Source organism: Silurus meridionalis, chromosome 3 (assembly GCF_014805685.1).
Source record: "Silurus meridionalis isolate SWU-2019-XX chromosome 3, ASM1480568v1, whole genome shotgun sequence".
NCBI classification, from domain to species: Eukaryota; Metazoa; Chordata; class Actinopteri; order Siluriformes; family Siluridae; genus Silurus; species Silurus meridionalis.
Window position 1 is genome coordinate 30,561,362 of NC_060886.1, and position 25,000 is coordinate 30,586,361.

General features: G+C 41.6%; 2 protein-coding genes and 1 long non-coding RNA gene across 4 annotated transcripts in view; all 3 read left to right on the forward strand.

Annotated features, from left to right (window-relative positions):
• The window catches only part of LOC124381128, a 4,689-nt gene extending 1,306 nt beyond the window's left edge, over window positions 1-3,383 (forward strand). For both annotated transcript variants that reach the window (XR_006924800.1, XR_006924799.1), the window contains 2 exons: window positions 161-338; window positions 3,092-3,383. This is a non-coding gene — a long non-coding RNA (uncharacterized LOC124381128). The remainder of the gene's footprint in view (window positions 1-160; window positions 339-3,091) is intronic.
• A 5,509-nt stretch (window positions 3,384-8,892) lies between these two features.
• arglu1a (arginine and glutamate rich 1a) lies at window positions 8,893-14,789 on the forward strand. The gene is made up of 4 exons (XM_046842516.1): window positions 8,893-9,450; window positions 10,492-10,717; window positions 12,789-12,872; window positions 13,781-14,789. The coding sequence occupies exons 1-4, from the start codon at window positions 9,119-9,121 to the stop codon at window positions 13,943-13,945; spliced, it is 807 nt and encodes a 268-aa protein (XP_046698472.1). The 5' UTR covers window positions 8,893-9,118; the 3' UTR covers window positions 13,946-14,789.
• A 5,016-nt stretch (window positions 14,790-19,805) lies between these two features.
• efnb2a (ephrin-B2a) overlaps window positions 19,806-25,000 on the forward strand; it is a 16,741-nt gene continuing 11,546 nt past the window's right edge. The window contains exon 1 of the mRNA XM_046842503.1: window positions 19,806-20,788. Within this exon, the coding sequence (XP_046698459.1) occupies window positions 20,685-20,788 (104 nt within the window). The 5' untranslated portion in view covers window positions 19,806-20,684. The remainder of the gene's footprint in view (window positions 20,789-25,000) is intronic.

Sequence of the window (25,000 nt, forward strand, 5' to 3'; positions counted from 1 at the left end):
ATTATTACTGTCATTACCATGTTGTTTTACTGCCACCCAAATCCTAATACCAGGAATATATTCAAATTAGACTCACAAACTCACAAATCTATCTATCTATCTATCTATCTATCTATCTATCTATCTATCTATCTATCTATCTATCTATCTATCTATCTAGAAACAAAAATAGACTGGACAGGAAATGTGACGAGAGATAATGAGTTTGATTCCTGACGATGGCATCTGCAGGTGGGAGGCGTGGCTTACTCTCTCTCAGCTATCAATCACGGTGGATCTGGCCAATCACATGCGTCTGTGAGCTCATGCATGGAGAAGGGGGAGGATAAACCTTTCCTGTAAGTGTATTAGGCCTCTGTGTGACACAGCATGAGCTGGAAGATACGCTTGATTGGCCTTTTTTTTTCCTACTGGCAGGTCAGGATTTCAATGAGATGAAAATAATACATACAGCATTTCTCTTATCCAAACACCTCATCCAAACTCTTCATCTGAAACGCCTCATCCTAACTCTTCATCCAAAACACCTTATCCTAACTTTTCATCCGTAACACCTCATCCTAACTCTTCATCCAAAACACCTCATCCTAACTCTTCATCCAAACACCTCATCCTAACTCTTCATCCAAAACACCTCATCCTAACTCTTCATCCGAAACACCTCATCCTAACTCTTCATCCGAAACACCTCATCCTAACTCTTCATCCGAAATGCCTCATCCTAACTCTTCATCCAAAACACCTCATCCTAACTTTTCATCCAACACCTCATCCTAACTCTTCATCCAAACACCTCATCCTAACTCTTCATCCAAAACACCTCATCCTAACTCTTCATCCAAAACACCTCATCCTAACTCTTCATCCGAAACACCTCATCCTAACTCTTCATCCGAAACACCTCATCCTAACTCTTCATCCGAACACCTCATCCTAACTTTTCATCCGAAACACCTTATCCTAACTTTTCATCCGTAACACCTCATCCTAACTCTTCATCCAAAACACCTCATCCTAACTCTTCATCCAAAACACCTCATCCTAACTCTTCATCCGAAACACCTCATCCTAACTCTTCATCCGAAACACCTCATCCTAACTCTTCATCCGAAACACCTCATCCTAACTTTTCATCCGAAACACCTCATCCTAACTCTTCATCCAAAACACCTCATCCTAACTCTTCATCCGAAACGCCTCATCCTAACTCTTCATCCGAAACACCTCATCCTAACTCTTCATCCGAAACACCTCATCCTAACTCTTCATCCAAAACACCTCATCCTAACTCTTCATCCGAAACACCTCATCCAAACTCTTCATCCGAAACACCTCATCCAAACTCTTCATCCAAAACACCTCATCCTAACTCTTCATCCGAAACACCTCATCCTAACTCTTCATCCGAAACACCTCATCCTAACTCTTCATCCAAAACGCCTCATCCTAACTCTTCATCCGAAACACCTCATCCTAACTCTTCATCCGAAACACCTCATCCTAACTCTTCATCCGAAACACCTCATCCTAACTCTTCATCCGAAACACCTCATCCTAACTCTTCATCCAAAACACCTCATCCTAACTCTTCATCCAAAACACCTCATCCAAACTCTTCATCCGAAACACCTCATCCAAACTCTTCATCTGAACAGCTCATCTAAACTCTTCTCCCAAACACCTCATCCAAACTCTTTATCCAAAACACCTTATTCAAACCCTTTATCCAAAACACCTGATCCAAACTCTTCATTCAAGCTCTACATTTAAACACCTCATCCAAACTCTTCATCCAAACAACTTTTCAAACCACTTATCCTAACACCTCATCCAAACTCTTCATCTGAAACACCTCATCCAAACTTTTTATCCGAAACACCTCATCTAAACTCTTCATCTGAACAGCTCATCCAAACTCTTCATTCAAGCTCTACATTTAAACACCTAACCCAAACTCTTCATTCTAGCACCTCATCCAAAGACCTCATCCAAACTCTTCATCCAAAAACTTTACCCAAACACATCATCCCAATGATTCAGCCAGACTTTTTTTCATTCAAGCTCTAAATTTAAACAGCTCATCTCAACTCTTCCTTTAAACACCTCCAAATTGTTTACTTCATTCAAAAACTGTATCCCAACATCTCATCCGAACATCTCATTTAACTCCTATGACTTGCAGGTTTTCTCTGCTCATCGTGAGCGCAGTGAGATTTACAGTGTTCTGTTTTTTTTCTGTTTCTTTAACCGTAAAGGAAGATATTCCCCTCATCCTTTTTCATCTCCGGCTTGAGCCTACGGAAGTTATCACTTAAACGAGTAGATATCAGGAACGCCGCCACTCTGCGCCACTTCTATTCTCCAGACATCAATACACACACACACACACACACACACACACACACACACACACACACACACACACACACACACACACACACAATATATATATATGCATCAATTCAAGGAACACAATACACTTCCTGGCCATCATTTATGTGTGATATGTTTTAAAGGAAGCCCAGTGATTGTGTGATTAACACACACACACACACACACACACACACACACACACACACACACACAAACAGATTGGACCATTTTAGGCTTCAGTGTGAGTGAGGTTTAGATGGACGAGGAAAGAGACAAAAGCCTATTTAATGACTCCAGCATCTGAAAAGGAGAGTGGAGACTGAGAGTTTAGTCTCACGCTGAGATCTGGACAGATTGGGTGATGGATATAACTTATCAATCACACCTTACAGTGTGCCAATACATCACTCAGGGGGTTTTAAAGACATCTGTATGAGCATGTGTGTGTGTGTGTGTGTGTATAAAGGAGGCCTCAGGGCCTGTCGGAAAAAAGTCAGAGTGGAATGTAAAAGGTCACGTCTATAAATTCTTCGGTACTTCAGGATAAATTCGATTCGGAAGTTTGGGTTCGATTTTGACCACCAAATCTAGAAAAGTTAGTGGACACCTGACCATGTGTGTTGTGAACATCCTGTACGTCCCATTTCATAATTAATGTCGTTGAACATCCACAAAACAACTTCTAATGTCATGTTTTGTCCATTTTTTTTCTGTTTAGACGGATGGAGTGAGATTGATGAAGAGATGCATACAGATGTTACTCTTTCTTTTTTCTCTGTTCTGCATCAACCTATCTATACTATATGGGCAAAAGTTTGTGGACGCCCCAGCATAAGATTAACCCTTTTTCATAACACCCCAAAAGTCCCCCATTTCCCGTTATAATAAGCTCCACTCTTCTGGGAAGATGTTCCATTAGATTTTGTGGAGGCAAATCTGTTTGTAATGTTAGGTGAGGATTTGATGGGGCTGTGGGTGCCGTACATCTCTAGTTCACTTGAACTAGGAGATCCAAAACCTGTTCCAGCATCACACAAGTGTAGCGGAAGATCTCCTGCTATAGAGCTCTTACTCTACTGAAGACCTTTTGGATGTAATGTAAATGCTGACTGCACCCCAGACCTCCTCACCTCACCTACATCATCTGAATGAGCACAAATCTCTACAACATTTAGTAGAACATCCTCCCAGAAGAATGGAGCGTATTATAACAGGAGATGGAGACTATAAACGTGGAACGAGATGTTTAAAAAGAAGCGCAAACCAATCGTATGGTCAGGTGTCCACACACTTGTGCAACTGTAATGGATTAAAACGATTTTCCTCTTCAACACGCCTGGATTTTGGTCGTTTTTCTCTTCCGCCTCATCCATGACATCACTTCAGTGTATGTGTGAGAGCATTATTCTGCACCATTGTGCCCCGAGTGTCCATTGTGTCTCGCACAAAGACACGTAGGACATGCGGACGCGTATACACAGGTGATGCAGCCTGCAGTCAATAAATCCCTGTCGCTGAAAATGCTCTCTCACACTTTCCCACACACACACACACACACACACACACACACACAGTGAGAGAGCGCCTACATGTCGCAAGTCTCCTGTCAGGAAACAGCCATTGTTAGGCGGTGGTGCAGTAAGTGAGAGAGAGAGAGAGAGAAAAGGAGGAGAGGTACGGAGCCGTGATAGATGTGTCCCTTTTCCTGCAGCCAGTTTCTCAGGCTGCTTTTTTCCTGCCCAAGAAATTTCACACGTACAGAGCATTCTGTTTTGAAATGACAGTAAAAGCCTCTGTCCTGTCTTTGTCTCGGGACGTCACCCGAAAGATGAAACCAGGGAGAATTTAAAAAGGATGGAGCGAGGACGTAGGAACTTTTTTGTCTTCAGCCGAGTGTGTACTGACATTTCTTCTTTCTTTCTTTCTTTCTTTCTTTCTTTCTTTCTTTCTTTCTTTCTTTCTTTCTTTCTTTCTTTCTTTTTTTTATGGAATGCCTATTTTTCTTTCTCTGACTGCATTATAATAAACAAAACAGCCAGAAATGTGTGTGTAGTGTGTAGTGAACAAACCAACTTGTGTACAGAAACTGACTCTCGACCTTTCAAAGTGTGTGTGTGTGTGTGTGTGTGTGTGTGTGTGTGTGTGTGTGTGATTTAAATTCCATCTCCCTTCTGAGTACGCCGTATGCCTAGACATAACTTTAAATTTATTTGGCTTCTAAACTATGCACAAGTCAGTGGTCAGTGAGAGAAATATACAATTACCTGTGTGTGTGTGTGTGTGTGTGTGTGTGTGTGTGTGTGTGTGTGTGTGTGGTTTCTGATACATGAGTAGAAGCCACCGTTGTCCTCAAGTTGCCTATGTGGACTCTCTGTACCTTTGTGTGTGTGTGTGTGTGTGTGTGTGTGTGTGTGTGTGTGTGTGGGTCTGAGAGTGTGTATGGCCTCTCCAGGAGAGCTTCTTGCACCGCTGAAAGAAAAGAAAGAAACCAGAGAAAAGGAGAGATGGATACAGAGATAGCCAGAGAGAAAGAGAACCAGAGAGTCTATCGCTCCTAAAAGCCCAGGCAGTGTTGGATCACCTTTCTGCTTCATTCAATGCTTCAAAAGCCACCTTTGACCTTCTGCCTGTCCCGGTCAGTCGCCCGTACAGTCACAAAGCAATGAAAGGTGAGCCTGATCGCTCATCGAATGTGCTCACACACACACACACACACACACACACACACACACACACACACACACACACATAAACACAAAAACTAGTTTACTAATGGGATGGGATGAAGATATTCCTACTTGGGTTTATTAAGCTTTTCTGAATGTAGGGGTGTTGTGCACACACACACACACACACACACACACACACACACACACACAGATTGAGTTCCACAAAAAGTCATTTATATCTATGTTTTGCTCTGTGTCTTATTTCAACTTCCAACCTTAGGTGATGCAGGACCATTTCTCTGACCCTCTTTATCCTCCTCCTTCTCCTAACACACACACACACACACACACACCCTGCCTGAGGGGGTTAAAGAAACTCCCCTCAAGAGCCCCTGCACTCTTTCCTTCTCTTCCTTTCCTCAATGGCTCTTTGTGTCGCAGCCTTTGGACCATCAGCATGACAATACCAGCAGGCCAAAGGGTCCTGTGTGTGTGTAAGTGTGTGTGTGTTAAGTAGGCTTTACTATCCGACATCCAGAGGCCGAGGCACCCAGACAGGGGAGGTGAAGCGGTAGAACAGAGAAGCCCCCCCTTTCACTCTGATCAAACGAGCAATAGACGGCCGACTTTTCATTAACTCAACCAGCACGGGCTGCATTCATTCATCTTCGGCCCGAGGAATCATTTGGAAAGGAGGTTAATAAGTAAATATGAATATCAGTGACGGAAAGCGAGGCTTTTGTGTTCCGCAGGGGAGGGAAACGCACTTTCATTCAGGTGTATTGTAGCAGGAAACAGGGCCTTTTTCTGTGCACTCACTCGCTCTGACTCACGCGGTCTCGTGTAAGGAAACACCGTTATCCCCAGAGCGTTTATTTCCACTCGTATAAATCACACCGCCGTCAAACACGCACACAATTGTGCTTTGTGAGCCTTTGTTGCCACGACAGTAGAGATCAGACCGAGTGTACTTGTCTGGGTATGTAGAAGTGTGAAGGATTGGAGCGAACCATAACAGCGTCTTATTATGCTCCGGAGTGCACACGGGGCCCGAGGCGAGTTGTCGGGGGGGTTATTGATGTATTATAGAGATGTAAGACTTCATATAGACCATTAAAGGGATGTGGACAGAAGAGAAAAGTTTGTGGAGACCTGAGCATGATAGCTATGCGTTTCTTTTTGAACATCACATTCCACATTTAGTCTCTACGTGCTCCACGTTATAAAAACCTCCACTCTTCTGGGAAGATGCTCCACAAGATTGTTGTAGAGATGCCCATTCAAACAGAAAGCTAGGCACTGATGTAGGTGAGAAGATCGGGGGTTCAGCCAGCATAAAACATTCATCCCAAAGGTGTTCAATAGGTTTGGAGATCTATATCAGGATATCTTCCACTCCAACCCACGTTCGGCATATCTGCATGGAGCTGGCTTTGTGTTTGGATTCATGCTTTTGTATTTCGGAGCATGATCTTTTCTCCCTTGAACTAGAAGACCCAAAAACGTCAATTGTGTTTGGGTCTCAGTTTGAAAAAGAACCACATATGGACGGAAAATTCCGGTGTCCCAATACTTTTGTTGAAGCTAAGATTTGGCTTCTGTATCACCAGGATCTGTTGATGTTCTGCAAGTATCTGTAAAGGTGTTGCATTATTTCTCAAAGACGTTTGGAGACGTCCCCCCAAACTGTTAGACAATAACAAAGAAAAACAAGACATCTCTCTTTCTAGGTGAAGAGCTCATGAATAATGAAGATGTCAAAACTGAGGCTGGGGGAAAGTTTTTCACGACACGGGAGCTGGATTTAATAATAAACGAGCGCCTTGGACAAGGGGAGGGACGTGGACATCCTAATTGTTTTAGTCTACGTGTACGATGCTCGGACGTTTTGCTTGAGTTAATGCGGGTTAAAGGTAAAATTGACATAATTCAGCGTTATAGTTATTTTTTATTTATTTGTTTATTTCCACTCTAAGCTACCTGATGGTTCCACAGAGTGTGTTTCTGTGCCTAGTAAAAGTGCAGGCTTTATCTTTATTAATTAGTTGTGATTTTATCCAGACATTTAAATTAATGCATTTATTGGCTGACTTGTAAAACTTCTGAAGGATTCTGACCAATCTTATTCCCTTATGGATGAATTCGGACCAGTCCCACACTTTGCTGACAACTTCCACCAACTTCTGAAGGTATTCTTAAGATCGATTCAGATCGATTCCACTAACTTCTTTAGAAATTCTCACCAATTTCTGTAGAATTTCTGGCCAATCATATCTACTCCTGAAGGAACCAATTCCAAGTGCACCTAATAGAATTCTGACCAGTTTTGAGAAATATTCCGACTAATCCAATCTACTCCTGAAGTAAAACTGACCGATCCCACCAATTTCTGAAGAATTCTGCCCAATCGTATCTATTTCTGGAGAAATTCTGACCAATCCCACCAAATTATAAAAGAAAATCCTGACCAATCATTTCTACTCCTGGAGGAATTATCCCACCTGCTTCTGAAGGAATTCTGACCAATCGTATCTACTTCTGGAGAGATTCTGTCCAATCCCACCCTTTCCTGAGAAAATTCTGACCAATCGCACCAAAATATGAAGAAATTCTGGCAGATTCAACCAATTTCTGAAGGAATTCTGACTAATCCCACCTGCTCCTAAAAGAATTCTGAACAAATCTATTTACCCCTACAGAAATTCTATCCCATCCCACTAACATTTGAAGGAATTCCAAACGGTCCCACCAGCTCTTAGAGGAATTCTGACCGATCTCACCAGCTACTGCTCAGCTTTAAAGTGTTCAGCTCTGTGCTTGAATCCTTAATTTCTGTAAAACATGTAGATGTTTCTGGAAGAAAACTTTGTGTAGGATTTTGGAATGATTTTGCAGTAGGATTTCCAGAGATCACCACTTTTGCAGTAAAGGCGCATTAGTGACCCTGATTCTGTGTTGTTTTCCTGCGCTCTGGAAGAATCGCTTCCCTTGAAGATAAGCTTATCACATTGCTATTTCTGAAATATTGCATATCTCTGGGGGTTTTTTATGTTTTCGAGCAGACCATTTAGAGGCTAGACTATAAGAGGCAAAATGGCTCGGGCATGACACAATGACTTTAATGACAAGATCTATATCTTGGACAACTTTCATTGAAATTGGGCTTTTTGAGTGAATATGCAAGAGCTGTGTTGAGTGAATATGCAAAAACATTGCTATTTTTGAACCAAAGTTTAAAAAATTCCCTTTATGTGTTCAGAATGGCGCAGGGTGGTGCACCAGTTATTTTTGTCTGGTGCACATACCGTAGAGAAATGTCTCCCTAAAAAGGTCTTGATTATACCTACTTATTCTATCATTATATTACTGCAATGCTGAAGTTTTCAGACACCAATAGATTCAATATATTAATAATTATTATAATAATCCCTAAAAGAATTATAACAAATGCAGCTTAATAATGCGATGTCTTGTGATTAATGCTGAAAAAAAAAACACACCCAAGTGCTTTAAATGATATCTGATATCATCCGTCATCACTGTCCACTTTATTAGTATGAGATATAATAATATCTCTATTACAAACATATAATAATTTAAACTAATCGCTTTAAAAAATTTACTATATCTTTACAAATTAAAAAATATAAAAATTATACTATGCCAAAATATCATTGGTTTATTTTTTGTAGTTTCTATCTTTTTTTCTTTCTTTTCCAACGAGTTTTTGTGTATATTTTAAGAAATAATTTGGCTATTTTTTTTTTTTTTTGCACTTTGCTGGTGCAGACGTGGTGACCCCCTCCCCCATCTCTGTCGCCGAAGCGATGCGGAAAGAGCCGAGAAAACCCGAGCCGCAAAGGATTGTGGGGAAAGTAGCACACACCGAGCACGGTCGCCATATTTGCTTGAATTGAGTAACTTATATTGGAGGGAGAAAATAATCAACACCGCGCGGGTTTCTGGTTGAAATTCAGCCCTGGTTTTTCTTTTGCTTGAGGGAGATATAAAGGGGACACTTCGGGGCTTTTGTTAGTCTTTCACTTTGGTTCCTAACGCGGCTTATAGGCGCAGGAATGGGGCGCTCCAGGAGCCGCAGCTCGTCGCGGTCGAAGCACACGAAAAGCGGCAGCAAGCACAGCAAAAAGCGCGGCAGCCGCTCCAGGTCCCACTCCCGAGACCGCGAGAGGAGCAGCAAGAAACGCTCGAGGTCCAGGGAGGCCAAGAGGAACCGGCGGCGAGAGTCGCGCTCCCAGTCCCGGTCGAACAGGGAGCGGGCCAGGGCAGCGTCGCCTGTGGACCGAGTGGACATGTTCGGGCGTACTCTGAGCAAGCGCACCGCCGCCGAGGAGAAGCAGCGAAAGGAGGAAGAGGAGAAGAAGGCTGAGATGGAGAGGCAGAGGAAGATGTAGGTCATTGTGTGATGGTGTGACTGTTCCAGTTCCCTGAACAACTATAGCGGCTTTTCTGTAACACACTGACATGCTAACGCTAACTAGGCTGCGTTATTTCCATTTTCCCCACACCCGTATTAGGGACAGCTTCCTTGTTGCGCGTGATTGGGCAGATTGTTCTAACAAGCAGCCCGCTGATTGGACAAGACATGTGTCGCAAACGAAGGGGGCGGGGCTTCGGACCAACAAGGGAGACTGCCAGTTCATCAGTACAGGGCTTTATTTATTTATTTATTTTATTTTTTTATTCTCTCCATCCTTTCTTTCCCCCAATTTTCTTTTTTGAGCTTTCCATCCCTTCTTTTTTTTCCTCACTTGTTTCTTTCTTTCTACATTTCTAGCTTCTTCCTTCCCCCCCTTCTTTCTCAATTGCTTGATCATTTCTTTCTTTCTCTGCTCATTTCTTTCTTTTCTCTCCTCTTTTTTCCTTGCTTTCTCCATTCTCTTCCTCCACTGTCTTTCTTTTTTTCCTCTTTCTCTTATTTTCCCCTCCTTTCTTGAAATTGTCTGGAGAAAATATTTATCCAGGATTATCTAGTTCTTTAAAAGAATCTCAGACAACCCAGAGTAGAGCCTCTGACACCCAGGTGTCGCAGGTGGAGATCCCATCGGCCGCTCGTGCCACTTAACATGCATTTGGAAACGTTATCCGAATATGTTTGTCTCTTCATTATACCAACAATGGAGAATCTAATAAAGAACAGGATGCGAGAGAGGAGGTTCACGTGTAAATCTTGGTGCATTAAGGCGGTCAGATTGTCCTCAGGCTAGGCCATCTGTACCTTAAAAGCTCTCTATATTTTGGTTTGGAATGACACCGACCCTGGGGCATGACTCGGGTGACCTGCGTTCAGTAGGTGTCAATAATGCTAGGAAAAGGGACACCAGAGACGGGTTGTAGTCCTCCGTTTCCCCTGGGAGGCGTTCGCAAATCGAATTTTTGCTAGTCTGAGCCACTTCCTGTAGGATAAAAAATTGACGTGTTTTTATTCCAGCCGCCAGCAGGAGATCGAGGAGCGTCTGATCGAGGAGGAGACGGCGCGGAGGGTGGAGGAGCTGGTGGCACGGCGAGTCGAGGAGGAGCTGGAGAAACGGCGTGACGAGATCGAGCGCGAGGTGCTGCGGCGCGTCGAGGAGGCCAAGCGCATCATGGAGGCGCAGCTCCTTCAGGAGCTCGAGAGACAGAGGCAGGCCGAGTTGAGCGCGCAGAAAGCCCGTGAGGTAACGCTCGGTCGTTTGGAACGGCCATGTCACCCGCTGCTGTGGGGCAACCCGGCACGCACCAACTCAAAACAGGGCGGAGAGGGAGAGGGAGAGCCTGAGAATAGAGTCATCACACATAGGTTTCTGAGCTGTGCAGGTAGCATGGGGTCGGCTCCTCCTCCTCATCATCTTGAGGTTACTCAGGGGTTACTGTAGAAGAAAGGTGGGGACATGATGGGTGTACTTGAGGAGGTGCACTGCCAAGGTTGCACCACGGCTGCGAGATATTTTTGGGGTCCCTTCTTCTTCTCTATGTCTTTCCTTCTTTTTTTTTTTTTTCTTCTTTATCAAAAAATCTTTTTTTTCTTTATCAATGTAATTCTCTTGTGTTCAATAAATAAATTAATATAAACATTAGGCATTTAAATTTTTTAAATTTTTTTATGATTTTTAAACCCTTTAGCATTGAAACCAACTTATATAGCTGTACCTTTTAAACAATTAATCTTAAGTAATGATACTGATGCTAAAGAAATGCATTTTTGGTGTCTAGGTGGAAATAAAATAAAAAAGAGAGGGAGAAGGAAACTTTATTTATACGCTTTATTTATAACGAACTTTTTTTTATTATTATTATTTAAACAATTTTTTAAATTTTTTTACAATCAATCTTAGTCTCTGAAACACCTCTGTATCCCATCAGCAGTAACAGCGTTAGATATGTGCCCCATGCTGTACTGACCACAGAACTACCTCCCCTTTATTAAACCTTTTTAACGTAGAAATATAACAACAAATTAAATTTTTTACATTTATTTAATATTTTTGACGTTTGGTGAGCGTGTACACTCTTACGCTTTCCTGTCTACTTTTAATTTATATTCTTTATCTGTTTTTGTTTATTTATTTATTTAAAATAATGTCTCCTAGGCCCGTTTTTCTTTCCCCTCACTTTATTGTTAAAAGTGTTGTAAATGTACTTGTGTCCTCACGACTTGCTTTTCCTCAGGAACGCTGGTTTTCATGTATGCACCCACAACAAGACACACACCCACACACACATATACACACACACACACACACACACACACACACACACACACACACACACACACACAATCTCCAAGCCATGTAGTACACGCACAAAGCCAGCACTCTTTTGCCACACAGCCATAATTGATGTAACGACTGATCCCGTGTTTGTGTTCCTGCAGTTGTTAACACCATTTTTAACAGTAAAAGCCCGACGTCCCGCGATCATACGCGTGTCCACAACACGGTAACGTTTTTTTTTTTTGTTTTGTTTTTTTTTCTTTTAAATCTCCTTCTCACCCTCCTGCCCTGAACGAGGCCACCACTTTGACTCGACTGCAAAATGTTGCTCGTACTGCATGTGTTGTTGCTGTGTAAGAGCGCTAGCTCGTGCTAGTGGCTCAGAGCCTGAGGTTTTAAAGGGGAGGCACAGCGCTGTCCAGGACGGGACACACGCGGGACCAGGCAGTAAATACTCACCCCCCCACTTTAATCAGCAGTTGTGTAGGTACACAGGTGCACAGTCAAAGGATTAAAGCGTAGGTATACAAGCATTGGTGAGCTACTACTATTCCATCTCTCCTTTGTCTTTTTTTTCTTGCATATTTATGGATTGCTGATAGAAATAAAAGAAAATAAAATAAAAAAAAAACAACCTGATTGATTTTTTTTCTTCTCATCTTCTCCAGACGAGACTGTTCAGTAGTCCACGATTGTTCTGTATGTATGTTCATGAGTGTTTGAGTAAGACATGGTGTGATTGGAGGGGTTCGGGGTCTATGTCGCCAAAAAGGGGGATAATTGTGCGGTTTTTTTCCTTAACGTTCTACCGTTTTATTGCAAATCTGAGTGAGTGAGTGATTGTGTGAGAGAGAAAGAGAGGATGAAAGAGCTTTTGTGCTGTGAAAGTATCTGGCTGATGCTGCGTGTACGAGCAGAGTGGAAGCGTGTGTAGGAGTGTTTGCACGTCAGGATGGACGGATGGATGGATGGATGAGTGCGTGCGTGCGGGGAATTGTTTTGCTCGGCCTAACGTGTCACCGTGTCACCCCTGTAGGAGGAAGAAAAATCCAAACGGGAGGAGCTGGAAAAAATTTTGGAAGAAAACAACAGAAAGATCGCTGAAGCTCAGGCTAAGCTGGTATGGGGTTTTATTTGTTGTTGTTGTTTTTTTTTTTTCCCTCCCCGTTCTTCATTTTTCTTCTTGCTCGAGTTGAGGTCTAATTATGGAAGCTTTTATTTATTTATATTATCAATTAGAAGAATTTGAATTGAAACTCAAAAACGGTTGTAATTAAATTGAGTGTAATTAAAAAAAAAATTTATAATAATAAAATCTATTAAATATGTATTATTAATTATTATTGATAATCATTAATATTATATTTATTTATGAATTTTACTATTACTATAGAAGCCCAAGTGTGTTAAAAAAAATTCGTTTATTATTATTATTGGTTTAGGTATAATTATTTATATATATATTTTTTACGTACTTTTTTGTACTATTATTATTATTATTATTACTATTACTATTATTAATTATAATAAATATGCCAATCAATATAATTTAATGTAATTACATTAGAATTTATTTATTTATAGTATAGAATATTATTATTGATTCGCATCAAAGTGATCAGAACTTTAGTCGAGCTTTTTATTTATTTATTTTTGGTAAATTTTTATTGATTTTTTTTTATATATTTTCTACCATATTTGCTTTTACCCCCTTAAACTGTACATGTGGCATTGAGTGATGTCATGGTTTAGGGACATACGCTTAGTTTATATGGGGAGGAGGGTATACGTGGGTGTGTGTAAGGAGTGAAGGATCTCAGTATGTTCTCTAGAAGAAGTAGTGTACAAGTTCCAGCTCTTGACTTCTCAGCTGTGTGTTTGGAATGTGTCTGGTCTCATCCGAGGTAAAACCATCTGCCTCATGAATGTAAACATGTTTTGTCACTCTGTTTCCATTTTACAAGCATGTTTATTCCTGTGTGTGTGTGTGTGTGTGTGTGTGTGTGTGTGTGTGTGTGTGTTTGCCAGGCTGAGGATCAGCTGCGCATAGTGGAGGAGCAGCGAAAGATCCATGAGGAGCGAATGAAGCTGGAGCAGGAGAGGCAGAGACAGCAGAAGGAAGAGCAGAAGATCATCCTGGGGAAGGGCAAGTCCCGACCTCGCCTCTCCTTCACGCTCAAAGCCACAGACTGATCGCTCTCTCACTCCGACCTCCTCCTCATTTCTCTCTTTTCTCTCTTATCGCTCTTTATCTCTCTTGTTCTCTTTCAATCACTGTCTCAGTCTTTGTTTCTGGAGCGAGACGTTTTCAAAGAGAGCTTACTCCTGGCCTCCGGGTTTCGAACAAACTTTCACGAACCCTCGGTTGGGGGGAAAAATGTCACAACCCCCACCCCCCCCCAGACTCGAGGCCGGACTTTGCTGCCACCTTCACAGACTCTGTTTTAGTGGCTTTTATGTTTTGCCAGTGCTGTGTATAGGATGCATCCCCCTTTTTTTTTTGCCCCATAATTGTGGGGAATTTTTTGTTGTTGTTTTTATTACAAGACGTGTGTGTGTGTGTGTGTGTGTGTGTATGGGTGCATGGGTTACCTTGAGTTTAAAGATTTAAGCACACTTTCTTTTCCACAGCTTGACTCTTTCAATTTGTGTAACGAGAATGAAAATGGTGCGAGGATGTAACGTAGAAATGTCCCCGGGCCTGTCCTCCATCGTGACCATGTCGATTGCAATGTGTCCTCTCCTGATTTGACCTTTTGACCTTGCTAATGTGAGACAAATGGGTGTGTGAAATGTCTGTGCTTTAGACCGTACACGTGTGTGGGTTATGCAAACGTCTACTGTTCTGTTCCTACAAGGACATCTGGAGATGCAGGTAAGATCGGTTAGGGTGTGTGTGTGTGCGTGTGTGTGTGTCTGGATGTTAGGAGCTAGCTTATATCGTGGACAGTTCCCCCCATATCCCCCATCCCCATCTTGTAAATTGGAGCTGAGTCGTACATTAATAAATCCTGCAAGTAGGCAGCTGTCAGACTGACCCTGACTCATCATATTCTTTTGTGTTTCATTTATGTGACCAAAAATGTTGCGTATTTCTCAAAGTCCTCATGTTAATCTTCATTTACTTTCTTTTGATAACTAACACTAGCTTTTTGTGCTCATTCACCCAAGATCTGTCTCTGTAATTCTATAATTAGTCAGATAGATCCTGTAGATCTCTCCCTGCTCTCTAATGGATTAGATCCAGTAGCTCTCTCCCTGCTCTATAATGGATGAGGTCCAGTAGATCTCTCTCTCGTATATAATAAATGAAATCTAGCAGCTCTCTCCCTGCTCTATAATAAATGAAATCCAGTAGATCTCTCCCTGCTCTATAATGAATGAAATCCAGTAGAGCTCTCTGTTCTATAATGAATGAAATCCAGTAGATCTCTCTCTCTCTCTCTCTCTCTGTTCTGTAATGAATTAAATCCAGTAGATCTCTCTCTCTGTTCTATAATGAATGAAATCCAGTAGATTGATCTCTCTCTGTTCTATAATGAATTAAATCCAGTAGATCTCTCTCTGTTCTATAATAATTGAAATCCAGTAGATCTCCCCTTGCTCTAAAATAAATGAAATCCAAAAGCTCTCTTCCTGCTCTGTAATGAGTAAAATCCAACAGCTCTCTCTTTTCTGTAATAAATGAAATCCAGTAGATCTATAACTGCAGGATCAATTAAATCCAGTAGATCTCCCCCTGCTCTCTCTCTCTAAGTCCTGTCTCTATGAGCTCTACAGGGAGGCCCAGGAGTCTCAGAAGTGCGCTTGTTTCATTCACACTCTTTTCCTGACCAATGATTTGTTAAGACCATTAAAACCCTCATATTTTGCTGGTTTTTGTTTTTTTTCCCCCCTTTGGACCGCAGTAATGAGTTTTCATTCTTTTTTTCCACAGTAGTCGTCTCTAATGTCTGCATGTAAGACGCTGCCGTGTGTGTGTGTTTTTGTAATGTATGTGGTGGTTGAGGTTCCAACAAAATCCCTGACTTGACAGTTTATGCAAAGGCTTTCAGGCTTGCCTGTGTGTGTGTGTGTGTGTGTGTGTATTCAGTGTTAACATCCTGCACAACTTGTGTATTGATTGAGATTTACACTTGGAATACACACTTGACCACTTCAGTGTTAAATTGCTGCCCTTCATGGAGACTAAATACCACACACACATGTGTTAGGACTCTTTGAAGGACCTGCCAGGGCTTAAAGGTGCCAGCGTTATCTCTGGCCTCACAGATGATAATTAATTGCGGTCGTGTTAACAGTGACCCTCTGAAGAGCTGCTCCATCTCCTCATATACACACCGACGGATGTAGAGTCTCTGGAACACGTGGTTGGTCGAGCCGTGAGTAATGGACGTGTGGACACTTTAATCCCTGTGTGCTGGTACGAGCTTCTCCACCTTAATCCCCTTTAATCAAGCACATCGTGTTCATAATATATGGACCAATGTTGGTGGACATCTGAGCTCAAGCTTTCTACATTTAGTTAAAAGAACCTCCATTCTTCTGGGAAGATGTTCCACTAGATTTTGTGGAGATTTGCGCTTATTCTGCCAAAAAAGTGTTCATAAATCAGGGGCTAATGTAGGTGAGGCCAGAAGATCTGGGGTGCAGTCAGCGTTCACGTTCATTCCAATAGGGACGGAGCTTTATAGCACGAGATCTTTCACTCCAACCCATGTTGAGTATATCTTCATGTAGCTGGCTTTGCGCACTGTCATATGCTGGAACAGATTTGGGTCTCCTAGTTCAAGTAAAAATAAGAATTCCACCACATCCTATACAATTGTGTGCCTCCAACAGTTTGAAGAACCACATGTGACCAGCAAAGTCAGGTATCTCCATCTTTCTGCTGGTAATGCATGTCAAATGACGCATGGTGTGTTGGCGATCTCGGCTCACTGAGACGTTTTCAGAGCAGGGTATGATCATGTTTTCCGCTGCTCTTTGATCCAGGAATGACGTGTGACCCATGTGTGCTCCAAGTTTGAAGGTCTCCTCTCGGGCCTGACCCCGTTCCCCATCCAGTTCTCACATTTACCCCGTCATCACATGTAGGAAAAGTGTATTTACACTCATCTTTTATTTGGAAAAACTTGAGTCGAGCTTGGAGGTGTTTTTATCCATTTGGAAACTTGAATATGAACTACGTAGGAGGCGTCTCAATCAGTCCAAACAGAAAGGAGGATCAAAAGGAAGATTATACTTCGCCAATCAATCCATAAATCAACCAATGAATTAAATAGTGGTTTCTACAAAGACCACTGAGAAGATGCTGTATCTGATTAGAGATTTAAAAAGAAATATGTTGACTGCACATGTATAATGAACTCCTCTGGCATACTGAGTCGTGTTGTCATAGTAATAATAATATTTATAATAACCCATTTTTTTTATTCATCTCCATAGTGCAGTACAATAATATGACTTCATTGACTAGATGTTACAAAACTAACTAAATTAAAGTACAATTTCTTCACAGATGAAAATATAGAATCTAAAAACATCAAGCCTCTGGTGAGTATAAATAAAATAAAATAATTAAACCCACTGTAGATTATACTATAGATGTGTTTATACTAAAAGTTTCTGTAAAAACCCTGTTACTGTAATAATTAGCAGTGATTATGTGCTGTAATTAATTTACAGTCTAAACTAAAGTGCACTCGATTCTAGCGTTAATTCAGGATTGAACGCGGTTCCTTTGATGACGTCATTATTGCACTTTTCACAGCCTTGATGTCCAATTGATTATTCTGATTATTCACGTGTTTCACTTGGTGTCATATTTGGGATAAATGAGTTCAATTCCATGAGTTCAATTTTTATTCACTTACTTTATTCATGTGCTCAATTATTTACTGAATTATTTATTATTTGGCTTTTTATTTATTTACTGACTTTTTTTTTACTTCATGAATTACTGACATTTATTTCCTGACATGTAATTACTGATTTACTAACGTGTTTATTTCTTGACTTTTGATTCATTTAGTTAAATATAATAATAACAATTGTTTATTTATTAATTAAAGACTTGTCTACTTATAGACACTTATTTACGGACATGTTTACTTGATTAGACTCATTTATTTTGTTGTTTATTTAATATTTAACTAAAGAAAGAACAATGTAGGAAGTAGTTTCCCTTTAGATTTAACTTCAGGTTCCTTCTCTGAGTCGGAGGAAAGTCGAGATCAGACTTTATATATACATACAAATGTTTGTGGAACACACACACACACACACACACACACACACACCTTAAGCGTGTCTGTACACGCATGACATTTATTCAACAGTGAGAAGTTCACAAGTGAAACAAAAAGAAACTTAGTTTTATTAGTTACATGAATGAATCACGTGTTTAATTTTTTTTTTTATTATTTATTGTGACGAACATTTTTTATTAAAACAATCTGGTTGTCGGATTCAGTTTTTGAGTTTGACAAAGAAGTGGACATTTGGATTTTCAAAGCATGTAAATAATTTACAAATTATATATAAATATAAATAACAGGAAACAAAAAAAATAAATACTTGTTTTTATTATAAACAAAAGGTGTAAAGTTTTAATTTTTTTGTTAATTGCAAAGTATTTTATAACATTATAGTAAACATACACTATTGGGAAGAATAGAAAAGTTAAATTATTAATAAGTGTGTGTGTGTGTGTGTGTGTGTGTGTGTGTGTGTGTGTGTGTGTGTGTGTGTGTTAAAATGCAGAAGTATGTGTTGTATTGCAGCTCATCCTCGCGCCGCACTCTTTGTCCTGATTGAATAATCCGGTTTATTTTAGGGACAGGAACTCATCACTTCCGCTCGCCTAATTTTTTTCCCCCTTTCATTTTGTTTTTCCTGTGTCCTCAGCTCATCCCGTCGTTAATTCCTCTCTCTGTCTTCTACCCTGGTTTAGAGCTTTCATCTCTGCTGTTCCAGACATTAGGTGGATTTGGGTGAGTTCAGTGGAGAAATTTCACTCCTGATATAATTAACACCTGCCCCGGCTTTCACACCTCACCTTAATACACCACCTTCCCGAGTTAACACTAATACACACCGCGGCGTGTGTGTGTGTGTGTGTGTGTGTGTGTGTATTCGACCTTTAATTATCTTTTCACTGCCGAATGTGCGGCGGTTTGCCGACGATCAGGACTTTGGTTGATACACACTAATTAAAGCAAATACACACAGAGGGAAAGAACCGAGATTTTTTTTTATTCCTTTATAAAGTCGCAATAATTGTAATAATAATAATAAGCAGAAGAAGAACCAGATCCTGTTCCACGGTTACCAGATTATTCTGTTTTACTTCTTTTTCTTTTTTTCAATTTTAATTTTCTGTCTCACTGTTTTATTTGCTTTTCCTATTATTTATTTATTTGTTTGTTTGTTTGTTTGTAATTATTTTTTATGTTAAAACCGGGGGGTTAACGGCTGGAAGTCTGCGCCTCCCTCTGAAAGGGGAAAACGACGAGGCATTGAGACTCACCGCTGGGCGGCGCTGTTGTCCACATGATGTTCCGCCGCTTTTTATTCGGACCCGAATCTGGAAGGGCTTCGTTCTGCTGATCAGAGCGAAGAAAGCCTGTGTGTGTGTGTGTGTGTGTGTGTGTTCGGGTTCGGGTTCTCGCACTCAGCGCGCACACACACTCCATACCCACGTTGCACGTGAAGACTCGATGCCCATGTTACCCTGCAGCAGTGCGGTTATGGTGACGTCATAAAATTGCAGTTGTGCAGTTATGCAGTTGTGACGTCTCTCACTTCGTTACGCTCCGTCCGAGTTTTTAATTATTAAGAATATACAATACACACACACACACACACACACACACACACACACACACACACACTTGATTTGCTTCACAGTCCCCCCCGCCTTCCAGGTTTTCTCCGCCGTTGCTAAGCGACCGGTTTGACCGACAGCATGGTTTCCGTTCTCATTCTTTAGAACCGGCCAATCAGCGGCGTTTGTGGGCGGGGCCGACTCGTCTGTAGCTCCGCCAAATATTGGGAGTCTCAGAAGCGTCGCGGTTTTGAACAGATCGGTGCGGTGCGTCGCGTGCGCTCCGAACTCAACCCGCACATTCTCTCCGGACCTTCTCGAGGCTTTTGAGCGACTCGAATGACAACTTTCATCTGACTCTCATTTTCTTCTCTATTTTATATCATTTTATCATTATTCTTTTTTTTTTGTTTTACCCTTTTATCATTATAATTATTCTTCACCTCCTCATTTCATCCTTCACTCCTCCACCGCGCTCCTCGCCTTGAACGGAATACCTCGGGGTGGCTTTTTGCGCAAAAACGCGCGCCCGTCTCTTTTTTTCTCTCGCGCTCCTGAGAGTGTGTGTGAGTGTGTGAGAGTGTGTAAGAGCGCGCTCCTTGTTGGAATTGGTTCCCGCACCGATTCAGCGCTGAAGTGAGCTGAGAGACGGATTTAAACTCGGCGGTGATGCGCGTCCGGAGCTCCGGAACCTAAAGGAGGATAATGTACCTGTCGTTCTTCTTCTCCTCCTTTCTGCTCCCCAGAGGCCCGACAGAGAGAGCTGCGCGCTCAGCTTCACTCTGACCTTTTTTTAATATAATAATTTATTTTTAATTATAATTTATTTTTATTATTCGCTCCTGTTAGTGAAAACTGACGCGCTCTTTGGATCAGACGCGCAAGCTGTCCTTCTTACAGAACTTTAACACCAGGATGCTGTCCTCCTAAACCTGCTCTCCAGGGTTCGGTTTGGGTTTCAGTCTCGCACCTGGAGTCGGGATAATCAGGAGCTGGGATTGCCTGCGACGCTCCGGGTTCATCGTTGTTCTCTCTCTGTTTTTTTTTTTTTTGTACTGGTTTTTGACACGTTTTTGTGCTGCGTAAAAAGCGGATTTCGAGGTCATGGGGGAGTCTCTGTGGACGTACTACTTGGGGGTGTTGGTGCTGGCGTGCAAGGTGAATGCCACCGTACTCGAGTCCATCTACTGGAACACGACCAATACCAAGTAAGTCTCACACACACACACACACACACACTTGAGCGCGCATTGCTGCAGTACAGAAAACACCAGATTATTACCTCCGTCTCTACATTTCTTTATGCGTTTCTTCACGACATCCAGCCAGAAACCCAAACATCAGTATGCGCGTTAATGTAACGTACATCACACTGTGTGTGTGTGTGTGTGTGTGTGTGTGTGTAGGCCAGAGCAGCCGTTGACTCTTGTTACTCTCTTATAACACACACACAAAGTATCATCAGCCTCTTTATTCCTTCTCCCACAGTTACTGTTTATTTTTTTCTCCTCCAAAATTTGCTCCAGATCTTCTTAAAGGTAGAAGGAGCTCCGGGGTCACGTGACTGCCACACCAAAAAAAAAGAGAGAAGAATTTAGACTAAATTGCAGGCTCATAAATCATCTTAAATGTCGCGCCTGTACACACACACACACGCACACGCGCACACACACATGCACAAACTCAAGTTGAGTAAGAAAGTTAGATTTATTTTAGGGGTGATTACAGCAACACTGCATACGCACGCGCCAATTTAAGGCCTAGTGAGAAATAAGAGGATATAATAATTAATTATTAATAATAATAATAATAATAATAATAATGTAGTTGTTTATTTATGACGCGTTTCGTGTGACATGTAGAGAGAAAAATCCTTACAAAAAAAGAAATAATAATAAATAAAAAGAAGTAAAAAGATGTGTGTTATTGTGCAGTGTATCAGGAGCCGCGGATCGACGTGAAATCGGTGAAACGGCGCGCGTGTAAAAACACGGTGGAAGAAACGCGCGCTCGGGCCTCCAGACCTCACGCCCTGTGTTCCGCTTTTTCGGGTGTCACGGGTTTCACGCGCGCGCTACAGTGTGTGTGTGTGTGTGTGTTAGTTATTATTATTATTATTATTATTATTAGTTTTATATTTTATTGAATTAAAATAAGTTTTAATTATTAATTAATTTATTCATATACTTTCTTTTTTCTTCTTTCCTTTTGCATTAACTATTGATCGTGTGTGTGTGTGTGTGTGTGTGTGTGTGAGTGTGTGTGAGTCTTCTCTCTCTCTCTCTCTCTCTCTCTCTCTCTCTCTCTCTCTACCTAAATGCACATCTCTCACTCCATTTATTCCTCTTTCTTTCCTTACCTCTCTTTTCTATTATCCATCCACATATCTATCCATCGTGGAGCACTAAAGGTGAAGCACACCTTTGGCAATAATGCGCAGCATCATCAAACACGCGTCGCCATGGTTACATCCATACTGTTGAATATCTGCAAAATATAGGCCTATAGTGTTCGAGCAGCTTATTATGGGATATATATTTATTTATTTATTTATTTCCCTTTATAATTAGATTTTTACCAATAATTACCAATCTGGATTTTTTTGCCCCGTGGTGCCGTGACCCGGTCTGCTCTTTTATATTGCTGAATCATCGAGCGCAGTGGTGCGCAATTCAGGACGTGAGCCGTGGATTTGATTTTATTTTCGAGCAAATATCTTGAGCACGAGTGTATTTCTGTAGTGCTGTTGTCTACAAGAGTTTTACCCTGCTTTAACACACACACACACACACACACACACACACACATTATATGAATAATTTAACCTTATCTCGACGTTGTAAGCAGCATTACAGTGAGCTGAAGTGCAGCCAGAGAGAGTGGATTAGTGAAAGCTCCATTTAGGGCCGTGTGTGTGTGTGTGTGTGTGTGTGTGTGTGTGTGCGTGTGCATGCGTGCGTGCGTGCTACAAAGTACATTACTATATCGAGAGCATGCTTCGTAATGGACGTCCTCTAATCAGTATTTATTGAGTTGAATATGATTGCTCGTACCGTAGGAAACGTAAGCGCCTGTGCCTAATTACGCTGCGTGTATCGATTGTGGTGTTCTTACTTGAGGTGTGTGAGCTGTTATATTTTTATGACTCTATAAAAACTCAAATCGCTCAGTAATTTAATAAACATAATAAAAAAAGCGACAGCCCGGTGGGACGCCGGAGACCTTATGGATGGCGTGTTTTCTAAGGAAAGGCTCAATGCCACGGGGTTTCACGTGAACACACGTCTGCTTTAAAGTAAAATCGTTAGGGTTTCTTTTTTCTCACGGTGCAAAGCGCAGGAATGCTAATGGCCACTCTAATGAGTCGACTGTGTCTCGCTCATTATCACATAAACAGACGACATCATTACCTCACGCTTGTTCTTCTTATTTGTCCTCTCTTTCTCTCGTAGCCCTGTCACTTACAGTCGTCCTACAGCTACTGATCGGAAGCTGTCATAATTACGATAACTGCGATTATTCAGATCAATATTTTCTGGAAAGATTATTTGCAGGGTTCAAGGAAACGTCAGAATTTAGGCAGAAGATAGAATAAGGACTTATACTGTCTTCTTCCATGTAGACTTGAACCTAAATATTGGTTTTAAGAAGTTGGCATTACTGGTTTTTTTTTTTTTTTTTTGGGGGTATGGGGGGTATATGATGGAGAGGGTTTGTTCTATCTCTTCATCATCAATCCATGTCATTCACATCTCTCTTTCAGGCTCATCCTCCCCTTTTGGGGATTATGGTTAACTAGCGTTACAGCTGGTGTATGAGACCCATAAAGGATCCACAGCTTCCTCTGTCTCTCTATCTATCTATCTATCTATCTATCTATCTATCTATCTATCTATCTATCTATCTATCTATCTATCTATCTATCTATCTATCTATCTATCTATCATTCTCTCTCTCCGTCTTCCTTTCTCTTTCTCCCCTCCCTCGCCGAATCGCGCCGCTAATTCATTTTGTAGTCGAGGCGGAGAAACAAAAGCGAGGTCTGTGATACACGTTTTCAGTCAAAGGATGCCCGAGTTCCCTCCCTCCTTTCCTCCCTTCTCCGTCTCTCCCTCGTTCCCCCGTTTCCCCTTGTTCTGTCTTTCTCTGTCTCTTCATTATGAGATTACATCTCCTTTGCGAAGCATGGTGGGGCTGCTGACTGAGCTGTGTGTGTGTGTGTGTGTGTGTGTGTGTGTGTGTGTGTGTGGGAAAGCATACACATGCAGATAGTCTATCAGAGATGAATCAGCCATGAATAATAACTACCCCCGAATACCCCCCACCTCCACCACCACCACCCCACTATCTGCTCTGAACGTTAGAATCACAAGAGAACTCTATTAGCGTGTGTGTGTGTGTGTGTGTGTGTGTGTGTGTGTGTACTAATAGCCAGTCATGATTTCTCAGTATTTTTTTGTCAATGCCAGTGGATGAGTGAGAATCCTGCAGCAGGGAGATAAAGACAATGAAAGAGAAAGAAGAGAGGAGTGAGAGGAACGTATGACAGAGGAGGACATGATGAAAAGTGGAGGAGCCGAGGAAAGCAGGATTTTTGTGAAAGGAAAGTTACGGAGGAAAATGGTGGAACAGAAACTGGGGTCGGAGTCAAAGGGGGTTACAGGAGAGAAGAAAGGAGGGAGGAAGGAAAAAAGCGTGGCAGATGGATAAACCAAAAATTTACCCCTCTTAAAAAAAATACCCCACACAGCGCACGTCTAAAACCCTGTTATCATTCGTCTCAGGCTTTTGTCTGGGATCGTCTTTTCACCGACAAGCCTCCATATCGCTCCCATAATTAAAAGTTGTTTCTTCTTCTCTTTTACGTTTTTTTTTTTTTTTTTTGGTTCTGTCCTTTTCCCTTTCGATTTCCGGTGTTTTTTTTCCCTGGGATTAATCCTCCCTTCTTTCGTTCAGCCCTGATTGAGAGAGGACAGAACAAAAGCAGGAAGGAGGAATGAGGGTTTGAGGGACAGGGGAAGATTTAGGGATTTGAGGATTGTTTTTTCAGAGATGTGTGAAGAAAGAAAGAGAACGCTCAAACAGGTTTTTTACTGCGAGCAGGTGGACGTGGATTGAGGAGGTTTCAGGATACTAGTGAATGTGAGGAACAAGTGAAAGAGAAGATGGGGGGATTATTAAACAGATATATATGTACATATAATCCAGACGTGAGCAGGATTTGCTCTTCATCTCCGTGTTGGTTTACCACCTGGGTCTGGATTTCGGATCAAGAATACATGCATATTTAGGAATATGTGTATATTTAGCAAAACGTGTGAAACTCCTCTTTGTTCTGCACGTCAGGTTTTTTTTCTTTGATCGACACAATGAGCGAAAACGTATTCGGACATCTTGTAGAAGGCGAAGACGAGCACGTG